Below are 14107 nucleotides of genomic sequence, written 5' to 3' on the forward strand. Positions count from 1 at the left end.
ATTTTATTGGAATCAGCCAATTTTATTCGGAGGGTACAACAAAATTTCTCCTGTTTCCTAGTGAAAGAGAAAAATAGAATTGTATGAAAATACAGAGTTAGTAAAAGATTTCTTCCACTGAAACAGAAACGATCGTAACCTGTAAAGCGGAAAAGAGTTTTTTTGTTTGAAATCAAAATGCATGTTTAGTATCAGAAAATTAATTTCAGAGATAGAAAGGCAATAATATTGAAACAAGCAACCATACCTTCTCAGTTTCTGCTTTTGGTTTTTGCTTTGTCTTATCTGAATCCGTCTTCTTAGCATCCTTCGTGTAAAACATAGTTGAAGAGAAAGAAGTGCTTATCAGTTTATTGTAGTAGTAGGATGTATAAAATGTTACATTCTTCTTTTAAATTTGATCACTTAACAATGTAGAAGTTCATGTAATTGCACGCACAGTTAATGTGGATATTTTGTGTGTCTAACTTATTTCCATATCCATTATCTAAATCTCTTAAATAAGTTTGTTTTTGAGAATTATTAGACAAAATATTTCTACATGTTCACGCAAATGTATTTAATATGGTTTATGTATACTGGTATTTCATGAGACAATTGACAATCAAAGTAAAATTTTAATTCATATGTGGTTTAAATATGTGGTTTCATGAGATTTAATACTGGAGATGGAAGCACTCATTTCTATGATTGGGAAACTAACACTAATATGTGGAATTGATTTAATTCGTAACATTAAAATCATGTGTGTAAAATAATTTATGGAAAATATTGTAGCATTATGCCTACATCTGTTATTTTTAAGAGTGAAATCGTAGAATGAAACTGTGTCTCACCTTTTCTGTTTCTATCTTCTTTAATTCTGTCGGTTTCTTAGGTTCTTCCACTTTCTATTAACAAGAATGATATATTTGTTTAGGATATTTATTTTAAACAAAATGATTCTAAATGTTCACCTATGCAAAATGTAGGTATAATTTAAGCATATATAGAATACTTAGCAATGTAGAAGTTCATATATATGCACATTAACTTGAGTACTTTGTGTTTAAATTATTTTGAAACTCATTTTCTGAATTTCTTAAATCTGTTTCCTTTTAAGAATTAAACTAAATAATTGTATATGTTCACGATAACGTACTTAATATGTTTTAAATATATTCCATGAGACAATTATTCATCTGTAGGTAAAATTTTAATATTCATGCACTTTATTATCAGGTTCCATGAAATTTAATTCTGTAGAATGAAGGGCTCATTTTTATGATTAAACAATACAGTTGAAGTAAAATGTGAGACTGATTTTTTCCTAAATTATTAATATTCAGTATATGAAATAATTTCTGAGAAATATTCTAGTATTAATTAAGCTTTTAATATTATATCTGCATTTGTTATTTGAGTGAAAGCATGAAATGAAACTGTCTCTCACCTTTTCTGTTTCTGTCTTCTTTAACTCTGTCTTTTTCTTAGGTTCCTCCACTTTCTATTAAAAAAGAATTAACGTATTTTTTTAAAATACGGTATATATTACAAACAAAATAGGTAGTTTTAAATTCTCACCTACCGGTATATGAAAGTTGGTAGGAATAGGCCTACATAAAATAGCTTAGATTATTTACCAGCGTAGAAATTCATTAAATATGTGCAAATTTAGCTTAAGTATTTTGTGTGTTTAATTTATTTTCATATTCATTGCCTGAATCTCTTAAAATATAAGTTTGCTTTTAAGAATTAAAAAATAATTACATATGTTCACGAACATGCATTTAATGTGGTATGAGGCAATTACGTAATTATCTGAGGGTAAAACTGTAATTCACATGGTCTGAATACCATGTTTCATAAGATTTAATTATGAAAGAAAAATGTTCGTTTATATGACTGAGCAACGTAAAGTAAAATGTGAAATTTACATTTTTTTCGTAAAACATTAAATTTATATCTAAAATAATTAAAGCAATGTATCTTAGCGTTAATTAAACTCAAATGTTATGCCTACATGTGTTACTCATTAAAGCGAAAGCATAAAATAAAAATGTGTCTCACCTTGTCCGTTTCTACTTTCTTCAATTCAGTCGGTTTCTTAGGTTCCTCCACTTTCTATTAAAAAGAAGTGATGTATTTGTTTAAGATACCTATTATGAAAATACTATATTTAAATTCTCATCCATGTAAGATGTAATTAGGTATAATTTAAAAATTAAGTATGTTAAATGCAGTTAAAATAATTATCTGGGTAGCATCGGATAATTAAAATTTTACAGTAGTCAATCAAATAATAAATGTTATAATGTCACGTGTTACAACAACAATAACGTTTAGTATGATATATTTCATAACACACATCGTAAAAGTTGCAGTAGAATAGTAGATTTTTTGTAGAATACAAAATACAATGAAGGCAGTTAAACGTCCCGAAACACTTCTCGGCCGGTCAGCAGTCCAAGCCCCATGCAACCGCTGGCATTCCCCTCCGTGAAAGTGCAGCACTCTTCCCTCCTACAGTCAGTTGTGAGTGAGATTTCAACGGAGTAGGACAGAAGACCGGACATAAAAAAAGTCTAAGTGCCAAAGAGGAAAACTCTAGAAAACAGGGCTTTCTTGTGCATCTAGTAATGTAATACCACAGTCTACTATATACAGTCGCGAAGCTCAATATGTAGTAAAAATGCAAACATGGGTAGTTGCCCACCACTAGGATCGCTACTATCGCCTCATCATCGTAGATCTCTCGCCTAGCAGATGACAAACACTTTCGTTGTCGTGTTCTTTTGGAAAAATTAACACCTTCCTTCCATTATTGAAATATTAAATGCATAAAGTTAATTTATTATTTTAATGAATTATATTAAATTCCACCATAAACTTGAAGATACCTGCAAGAAATAAGTTAATATAATTTTTGTTTGTACAAAACGAACTGAAATTTACTATAATAGCTTCACTCATTCAAGATTATAGCGATAATTAACTATGAAACCAATAAATATTAATTTGCATTTCCCTTTACAACAATAATAATGGAAATATGAATTAATGGAGTAACTTACGTGTACCGGTACTTATAGTGTAAGCTTACTTAGTTAACAAAGTGGGATGAGGTTAAGCAATAATAATCACACCAGAATTGGAAATAAAACGTGATCAATGAATTTTATTGTAACGGACTTTTTCTACGTCTCTAGTAAAGCAACAAATAAAAATAACAACAAAATTAACAGCCATAATTAAAAACATGTCCTTTGAAAAAAAAAGTAGGTCTAAGCAATAATAATCCCACCAGAATTGAAAATAAAACGTGATGAATAAATTTCATTGAAACAAACTTAATTTTTCTACGTCTTTAGTAAAATAACATAAAAATAATAACAAAATTAATAGCTACAATTAAAAATATATCCTCTGAAAAAAAAAGTAGACCTAACCTTTATTTCTCTGGAAATTTAGCAGCCTAAGTGACAGAACTTTAACCGGTATCTAATGTCCTTTCGGTTAGACTGAAACATTTCATTGTGAAATTTAAGGATACAATGTATTCTAACAGTCACAAAGAACTTCAAAATTAAGAATTTTGTTTCAGCACAGCATTCTTGTGGAAACCTAGGAACCTTTCTGAATCTTTCGGAAATCGGAAAAAGGATAACTCTGGCCTCTTTCTCTTACTGTTGCTACAATTTATAGCACTACAAACGTCTCCTCCTTGTCCCATATTATTATTCAAATTATTATATTTTAGCCATTAACATTTTCATTACAACCAATAACGAACATTTCACAATCATCAATGTGAAATACGCAACAAGCTAGCACTCGATAGAAATACGACACAGTCCAAAGTCGACCATGGACAGTCTATTGTTTCTAGTTGCTAACCACTTGGAGCGCTTTATCACGAGATTTGCAAAAAAACACCCCAAGCTTCGCGACTGTATATAGTAGACTGTGGTAATACATTTTGTGCGAGATCGTGCGTATTTGCTTGATTTCCGCACAAAACCAATCCGCGGTAAGTCTAAAATTCCACATTCATTATTCCCAACCTAACACACACAACAATTTCTCTCTTCTTTCCGCTTATGTGACATATTGATTTTACTGCTTTAGGCTTTTAACATATTATTTTTAGAGACGTTCAATATAGTAATAATTATAAATTGGAAACTTACCACTGCAATTTCACCTAAATTGCACTGTTAATAATTGTTTTTAAATATTTGCAAAAATTAAGTAAACTCTACAACTCCACTAAAGTTACTGCATTCGTGAAGCATGTAACATTAAGGAAGCAGTTTGTTTTAAGTTCGCATTTATAGACTGGGGGGGGGGAAGACAGACGTATATCACGGCCTGCTGGAGTATAGTAAACACAGAAAATATTTTAAAGCAACAATGTTGAAGATAGATATTTTTGTTTTGCAAATTTGCCGTCATTGAACAGAAACTAAGATGGAGATTTCATTGCAACTAATTAGAAATTCCTCTTTCAGGTATGTAATGAACGATCTTCGCACAAAATAATGTACGATACACGAGCGGTATGTTTTCTTCCAATTCTCGGAAATTAAAAAAGCTCAACTACGTTTCGCTTTTTCAAACTTTTCCTCGAACATGAAAACTTCAACATACCGCTCTTGTAACGCACATTACTATTGCACATTTATGGGAGAAACTAGGTTATAAATAAAATTACAATAGGTCTTATTCACTTTTCTTACTGGATTGAGCCGAGGACAAACTACTTTTTGAATAAACCAATTTTGAAAGATACTGGCACTTACAGCTTTTTTCTGTCCAGTCTTCAGTTGTGTTACTCAATCGGGAGTTAGATTTCATTAGAGAATACTGTAGTGTTGTGCAATGGTGAAATACTTACTGCGTCGTCATGTATTCGTCTTGAATTTGTGTGGCAGAACAAAACAGGCATTTAGACGCAAATTTCCTGGCAGCCCAGTTCCAGGACGAAAAGCTATATTAAAGTTAGTGGATAAGTTTAATAAAACAGGTTTTGTGACTGACTGGGAAAGAAAGCAAAGACATCAAGATGAATATACGATGATCCAATGAATGTCTCACCATTTCATTACATTACTGTACATTTTATTAAAATCTTATTCATAACTGCACAACGAAGCTATCCTATTCCAATGAAATGTCACCCACAACTGACTGCAGGCGGGAAGAAGCCTGAGATTCCATGAAGGGGAAGTGATTGCATGGGGCTCGGGACGTCTACTGGTCAAGCAATGCTTCAGGACTTTTTAAGAAATGAAGAAAATCTAATGATTAAAGGGACTACTGAGATTAGTTTCTGCTAATAAATACCAGACTATTATTTGTTTATACTCAAGTGTATGAACATAATTTGTGTACATTATATAAATATGTACCTTCAGTTAAAAACACTATACTTGCGTTAAACAGTACTGGTATTTCGTACTGTGCTGACGTAGAATAAAACTGTAGTAAAATGGCATTACTCCCTGCAACAATCACAATGCTCTAACTTTAGTCCATTTCGACTTACAACGATTCCCTTCCTTGCCATCAAAATCATTATCAATGCAGAATATTATTAGTCATTAAAGCTCTGTATTAATTGTTGCATATCAACTAAAATATTTTCACTCAAATTTGTTTTTGTGATTAATTTTGTGTAACACGCATTCAATTTAAAAAGCTAATGTTATAAAAACATTCCTATATTGAATGTTATTAGAAAGCAAAATAATTATAGATAAATTATTATTATCAAAGAAATGCTGATTTACACCTACAAAAATGATCAGAGAAGAAAGGAAACAATACCTAGTTAAAGAAGCATTATAAAGCAATACTGGGTGTTCATTTCAAAGTATGTCATGACGTCACTGTTGAGAGTCGGCGATCTGAAGCGAGTTTGAGCTTTTATGTCAGAGAAGTTGCCTATTAATCAAGGCGTTCAATCTGAACTAGAGAACATGTACGGTCTAACTTGAACGTCGTAGCAACAGATGGCGGTCTGTATAGTCTGTGTGCTACCGTAACCTCTTTCGAACTGCGTTTTGCGCGGGCAAGTCGTACGCAGGGTATTTGTTATCATTGGTTGCGTACTGCAACATTCCACAATACAAATCAAATGCTCCGTGTCCATGTTGACCATCGAAGTTAATGTCAACAAATACGTAAGTAATCGTCTTAACCCTCTCCACATATCCCGACAGTAAGAAAAAAACTCACCTCAGTACGTGTTTCCAAACAGTTCACATTCCTGCCACTACAGGTGTTACCGTACGTATCGGTAAAGACTCTTCAGAATGAACGCCGTACTTGCTAGGCAACTTCTCTGGCACATAAGTAATACGCCTCTGTGGAAGTGTAGGAACATTGAATTCTCTAGGCTCAACGACTAGCCACATGACGGCATACAGCGAGCCATGACACACTTTGAACTGAACACGCAATATATAATAATAAGCAAAAACTGTTATTATTATTATTATTATTATTATTATTATTATTATTATTATTATGCATGATTTAGATCCATGATTTAATATTAAATTACTTAAGTAATTTATATACCATTAAAGGAATGTTAATAGTTTCTACATTATTACACAATATTAGAAATACTTGGTTTATTACATAGCATATTTTATTTCAAAGGTTTACTGAACCAAGAAAGCCGATTCTTTTTTGGGACTAGTACTGTCTTAGTATGTGGCACTGTTTATTCATGAGAGTTGGTAAAGAAAGTACTGGTACGTAAATTTTTCATTTTAAAAGTGTACTAAAAATTTATAACTTACTGTACTTTAAATCTGGAAAATTAAAATGTTTTAAAAATTATAAGTAAGTATCTTTTTGACTACCTCCTTTAGCAAAAGGTACATGTGATTATTAAAGTGGTAAAATCAAGGAAATACTTCTATATGCATGATGGTCTGAAAATTTCATGGCCATTCCAATACTACTTTAAACATCTCTCATTAATTTTACTAGTACTGGTACTGGTATTGCAAATGTGGGCCTAATACTATAGAGACGGTAAGAATCTCAAAATTATTTTTTTTGTAATTATTTTTGTGTCAGACTACAATACAAGCTGAGGACTCATATAATATATAGTGTATGTATTGACCTACTCCGTCTTGATAAATTAAGAAACAATGTTTTCGGTTTCAAATTCTAGGTATTGGAAATTCATTCATCTTCACAAATATTATTAAATTTAATTTTAGGAAAGAGATAAGTAAGATTTCACATTTTTACTGAATTAAGTATATGTATTCATTAATTTGTTTAATATTAGCTTATTTAATATGTATGGCTATTTATTTGAGTATGCATTTGTTATACGTATAAAATGTTCGTGATTATTTTTAGGTTCATGCGTCAATTTGGGAGTATTTGGTGATATGCTGCAACAAAAATTGTCTGATAAAGCGCATAAGCATGTGTGTGAATATATATTTGAAATAGCATAACCAGAAGCAGCACAAAGCATAAGTATTTTCTGAAATTAAAATTCGGCTATGAAAACCTCACCTTCTCCGGCTGTATCTTCTTGTTTGGTTCTGGTTTTTTCTGGATCTCATTCTCTGCCTATTGTCAATGAAAATGTATTTTATTAATTCTGTGTGTGGAATAAAATAAAAAATCGCGTTTAAATACCAATTTTATATGATTTCCGTTTACACAATAAAAAACAATAATAATTTTATTTTGAACTTGATGCAAAGTGGTATACTGGATGGAATAGATTAGAGATGGAGGAGGAGACAAACCCATGCCAATATAGACCTCTTCTATGGGTCCCTTGTTCTAGCACATTTTGACTTCAACGATAAATGATGGGCGCCAGATTTTGCGTTGATTCCTCTAATTCAGAAGCGTTTTTGCGTCCCGGAAATCTATGATACGGGCTCTCAGCTTATTTCCCTTCCTAAGAAAGGTATACTAATCATGTTATCATTCTCGGCCTTATTTGAAACAATGGACCTCAGCATGGTAACCACTAGAATGAAGAATATGTAAATGGTATAATTAATAATATAATAGGAAAAGAGAGAAAAATGTATTTCATACTTTGAACAGCACTTTCGTAGTTTATGAGGTCATGTTGAATATTTACTGAAATAAATTGTGTGTTTGAACCCACTCTATAATGGGATTTATAAATGGAAGTAAATTGAAGCATATGCGTCCTACAACTTCATAAATCAGGTCTCATTAAATGAATTAAGTGAAATACTTCACTAAATTTTCCATGTTACAACAAGAAACACGGCAAATCTTGTTAAAATAATCTGCGATGGTATGAGTAGTCATTGTAATGGACTTGCAAACTCAGCACTCAATCACTTTTCTCTCGGTGATAAGAGAGTACCGACGATTGTGAAATTTACCTTCCTATGCAGACGATTTTTTTTTTTTTCAATTATGAACTTCACTCTTCGGCTGAATCATGAATACGTTTTATTTCTAGTAGAAAGAATATATTTAATTCAACGTCAAATATTTTATTTGCTGCAAAAAAATATAGACTCTACCTACAATTTTATTCAATGGAAAATGCAACTATTGTCTACACAATCGAAATATATTATTGTAAATTACTCAAAATAAATATCAACAACCATCAGTAAATGCAATTTTTTAAATTAACCATGTTTTAGTAAATACATATATTCATATATGAGGTCTCGTTGTCCTCATTAAATAAAAGGAGAAGAGTTCGGCCGGCACCGTGGATCGTGTCCCGGTATAGCTCAGATAGAAAGAGCGCTCAGCGCGCATAGCTGAGAGGTCCCGGGTTCGATTTCCAGTGCCGGAACAAATTTTTCTCAAAAAATTAATAGACAAGTTTTGGTAAGTCTGCTACAACATTTTTTAAATTATTACTTAACTATGCATTCAAATAAAAATATATTTGTAGCAATATATAACTATTCACTCAAATAAAAAAAATGTACTTATATATTTCAGCAATAGTTCACTTGAGACTTTTTTTTTCTTGCACTCAATACAGACAATTATCTTGGATTTGATCTGTAGATATTGTATTCTATCTTCGTATTTAATTTCGTTAATGGATTATGTTTTTCGGTTCTTAAAAATTCACAATTGAAATTACCGTTATCCAATTGAACAGACTTTGAGTAGATAATCATTTAAAATAGCTACTACTGAAATTGAGGATTAACATTACAATCTCAGTAGTCGATAACTGGAACAAAAAATTTAAATGTGTAATGTTGTGGTGAACAAACTTGTACTCAATGATAGTTTAATGTCAGGTTTAATTGTACATGAGTAATAAGAGATGAGCACAATAGACCTGCAAAAAATACACTTTGAAATGACATTAAAGAATGTTTTCCTGAAAAGAACACGTTACGCACATAATACTAGCCTTCAAATAGACGTTCATCCATGAGTGTGCGGTCTTGAGTGGTGGCTGGAAGTACGCTGTTTGCCGGCAGAGTCGGTTTTTCATAGGCCTTTAAGTAAAACGCACAGATTGCTCATGCAAATTACAATTAGACCTACAATAGCTACCGGTACCTGCCTTTATCGTAGAAGATGTTGGAAATAATGTCCTTGTGCTGCCACAAATCTCTCATATATTTAAAAAAAATTGCATAAACACACATTAGCTCTTCTTTTGAAATTACTGCAATTTCCTTTATTTTATAATCTTTAAGTTCTTCCAACTTATGCGGGTTATTCTGATACACTTTATTTTTTAAGTTCCCCATAAATAAAAATTGTATCCGGAAAAGATCTGGGGATCGCTCTGGCCATATTCCTTTACTGAATACCCTATCTTCAAACATTTCCGCAATTAATGTTAACGAGAGTTCAGCTGTATGTGCTGCAGCGGGAGTCTTGTTAAAAAAACCCTATGTACATTCAATGTCTGATAATTCTAGGAATTATGTGATTATACTATTCCTGTACCTCTGCGCATTTATGGTATTTAAAAGAAATATAGTCCTTATAATTCTGTCAGTATTCACTGCGCACCATACACCAATTTTATTGTCATGTAATGTCATTTCGTGTACAAGATCGAGTTTTTCTGCACTCCAATATCTCCTGTTCTGTGTTGCTACATGACCATGTAAATAAAACTACTGGGTGTTCATTTCAAAGTGTGTCATGACGTCACTGTTGAGAGTCAGCGATTTGAAGCGAGTTTCAGCTTTTATGTCAGAGAAGTTGCCTATTAATCAAGGTGTTGAATCTGAACTTGAGAACGTGTACGGTACAACTTGAACGTCGTAGCAACAGATGGCGGTCTATACGATCTGTGTGCTACCATAACCTCTTTCGAACTGTGTTTTGCGCGGGCAAGTCGTACGCAGGTATTTGTTATCATCGGTTGCGTATGACAACATTCCACAATACAAATCAAATGCTCCGTGTCCATGTTGACTGTCGTGTCAACAAATACGTAAGTAACCGTCTTAACCCTCTTCCCATATCCCGACAGTAAGAAAAAAACTCATCTCAGTACGTGTTTCCAAACAGTTCACATTCCTACCACTACCGGCATTACCGTACGTATCGTTAAGTAATCTTCAGAATGAACGCCGTACTTGCTAGGCAACTTCTCTGGCACATAAGTAATACGCCTCTGCGGAAGTGTAGGAAGACTGAATTCTCTAGGCTCAACGACTAGCCACATGACGGCATACAGCGAGCCATGACACACTTTGAACTGAACACGCAGTATGCTTCATCCATAAAAAAACTAAATGTGAATCAAGAGACATTATTAACATTATCTAACACTCAATTGCGGAAATATATTTTACTCACATTATCACCTGGCTGCAATTCATGGACAAATAAAGTGATACTTGACTATTTTTATTAGACACATTAATGTCGAGATCTTACAGTAGATATATCTTTAATACCATCTACAGTGTTTATAGGGGAACGTAAAAAAATAAGTATTTTGCGTATCGAAATAACCCGCATACATTTGAAGAACTGAAAGACAATATAAAGATGGAAAATGGCAACAATTTCAGAAGAAGAACTATTACGTGTTAATGCAAATTTTCTTAAAAGTTGTGAGAGATGTGTGACGGCACAAGGACATCATTTCCAACATCTTCTATGACAAATGTAAGCGGTTATTGTAATTTGTATGATCAGTCTATGTGCTTGATTTAAGGGGCCATGAATAACCGTCTCCGCCAGCAAACAGCTTGCTTTCAGCCACCACGCGCAGCTGCACACTCATGGGCAAACGTCTGTTTGAAGGCTTTGCATTATGTAATACCATGATCTGCAAATTTCAGAATTAATAGTGATTTATGTGGTTCATGATCTCCAATTTATTCTTTTTGCATTGGGTTTGCTAAGGTTTATTAGTGATCTAATGCAATCTTTCTTTTCATATAATATTTTTTACGTTACATTTGAAATAATTTTAAAGTTAATTTACAAACTTAGAAACCCAATAATTTAAAATTGAATTTGTAATCTACTTCGATCAATTACACTTCTGAAAATATGTAGGTATTTTAACTACCACAAAACAAAAAATTAAAAGAAAACTATTACATACTAACGAAAAATGTTATTATACATTGTTCATTAATTTTCAATATACAATTTCTGGTATTGCTACAGAAACCAAATATTTCATAATACTTCCAAAAGCCCTAGTCAACGCATTAAAAAATTTCAACGTTTTTTCTATTCAATTTGGTTTACGGAAGGTCCCAAAGTTTTAATAAGACGCCAGTATTTCTTACAGATATCCTATCACAAATTAATTTAAATTTCTTTGCGGTACAATACAACTTTTCCTTCACAAAAATACAACGATAATTGGAAATTAATACTTACATATCAGTACTTCTATCACTAATCTTACCTGAAGAGTAGCTGTCTTCTCTTCAATCTTAACAGCAACGTCATTAACTTTCTCCACTTCTTGCTGCAGAATAAAGACATTATGCAATTAGAAACAGCATTTTCGTAAGTACACACTTATTTCATGGCTATAATCTAGTCAGTACAGGGTGTAAAACGATATAAACTGCCAAAATTATATAGACAATACATATTGGTTTACTGAACAAAATGTCTAATTTTACATTCTGTATAAAAGCCAAGAAACAATTTTTGAAATTGTTTTTGCAGCTACTTTTCTCTGAAAATTTCTTAACTACTGAATATAGGAAGACTATAATAAAAGTGTAACTAAAGTTTTTCTTAAAGTTATCTTTGACAACGCACATTAGAACTCTTTAAATCAAAGCTACGTTAAACGCAAATATTACATTGTCATAATATTATTAGGCAATCTATTTGAAGCTTCAGAAAATTACCCTTCCAGACATAAATGGAATTAAAGTGGATGTATGTGTATTATATAGGTGCAAAAATACAAACCTTTTTAGGTTCAGGTTTCTTTTCTGGAACTTTCTTCTGCAAATAAAAGAAGAATTTTGTAATCAGTTATTACTGGAATATGAAAACTAAACAAATTCATTTTTTTTACCACTAAAGTCGTTAATGTTGTCGGATTTACAGATTATAATAATTATCAATATGTGGTTAAAAAAGAGATGCACCTATTTTTTTCTTGGATTTTCCGTTTTGTGAATAGTACTGGTACTTGGTTTAAGTAATATGTTTTGTGGAAATACATGTAGCAAGCAGGAGCTTATTCCCAGAGAATATTTGAATTATGAAAGTAACAGAACATAAAATAATAAACATTTTTTATTAAAAGAGTTATTATTCGGTTTTCGTCTTTTCGGTGTAAATATGTTATTAACCATTAAATTTAGAAAATTTCAACAAAATGTGTTATTATTATCATCTCTGAATAAATATTTGAAATTTATATATCGCTTTATTTACTATTAGAATCAATCCAAGAGGTAAGGCGCTATCCTTTTCGATACTTCAGACAGACTAAAAGGGTGTCTAATTTGTATGGGTTTATTCATTAATTTATTTGTCGTAGTGGTCCTTTTGAAATATTTGTAATAGAGCCCGATGTCTCTAACCAAGTGACCACAAATTTATAGTACAATATTCGAATATTACCAGTACCTCTTTTATTTGTATGGGTATCAAGAGACCTAATAGTTATAACAATTGAAAGACTGTACTTTGTATTACAACTTACCACACGTTAGAAACCATTACGGTTAAAAGTATATTAATCTGAGCAAATTAACATCGAGTACCGACACTGTTTAAGACAAAAATATGATATGTACAGAACTTATGATTGCTGTTATGAAGGAATTTCTTATAGAGAGAAATTAAAAAAAAAAAAAATACATCAAACACGTTTCAACTTATTTGACATCACTTCATCTGTTGTAGACAACACACTAAACTCTACTTCAAACTAAAATGCACACATAAAATTCAGAAATAAGCATGACCTTCATTGGAAAATGCAAAACACTCAGAGGGAAAGAAATTAACAGTCTATTGGAATTAAACTTTTTAGCAACTTACCAGTGATTATTAAAATTGTAAGCAACAAAAAAGGTTAAGCAGAAATTAACAGAATGTCTTTCTTAAAAGTTTAGGTTGTAAAAAATAAATATTTTCTTGTTTTATTACTTTGTCTTTATTGCAAATATTGCTTAAGAATTTAATATAGGTAGATACTACGGTTCTTAGAGAACTGAATATGTAACTTACTATTTAAATAGAAATTCTCTATCTGATCTCAAATTATGATCTCAGAAATGTAGTGTTCACGGACATTCTGTTAGGTAAGTACCAAGTGTGCTTTTTGCATTAATATTGAGAGTTAATTAAATATAAAGTGGTAAATATTAATTACATTTTAGCAGTGTTCACTCTTTTACACATTAACAAATAAGGAAACTTTTTATTTTTAAACAAAACAGGAAAGAGAAGAATGAGTAGAGTATATGTATATATAGTGAAGAAAGTTGCAGTCCTAAGGGAAAAACCAATTTATGGGTTTTGAGAGGTAATGCATGTACGAATAGGATAAAAACTATTTATACTACAAAAATTTTATACATAATTCATTCACCATACTATTTATCAATTTTCAATTTTGTGCACTACATTCAGTGTATGTACAACGTGTAATGAAGTA

General features: G+C 31.7%; 1 protein-coding gene across 44 annotated transcripts in view; it reads right to left on the reverse strand.

Moving 5' to 3' along the window:
* The window catches only part of bt (projectin protein bent), a 408836-nt gene that overhangs the window by 232796 nt on the left and 161933 nt on the right, over positions 1-14107 (reverse strand). For 33 of the 44 annotated variants that reach the window (XM_069837452.1, XM_069837423.1, XM_069837454.1 and 30 more), the window contains 7 exons: positions 12403-12438; positions 11882-11944; positions 7531-7587; positions 2050-2103; positions 1433-1486; positions 837-890; positions 248-307 (listed from right to left, as the gene is read on the reverse strand). In XM_069837452.1, the coding sequence (XP_069693553.1) occupies positions 248-307; positions 837-890; positions 1433-1486; positions 2050-2103; positions 7531-7587; positions 11882-11944; positions 12403-12438 (378 nt within the window). The remainder of the gene's footprint in view (positions 1-247; positions 308-836; positions 891-1432; positions 1487-2049; positions 2104-7530; positions 7588-11881; positions 11945-12402; positions 12439-14107) is intronic. The other 11 variants (XM_069837440.1, XM_069837439.1, XM_069837431.1 and 8 more) reach the window with 4 other exon arrangements.

The sequence above is a fragment of the Periplaneta americana genome, chromosome 10, assembly GCF_040183065.1.
Source record: "Periplaneta americana isolate PAMFEO1 chromosome 10, P.americana_PAMFEO1_priV1, whole genome shotgun sequence".
Lineage (NCBI taxonomy): Eukaryota > Metazoa > Arthropoda > Insecta > Blattodea > Blattidae > Periplaneta > Periplaneta americana.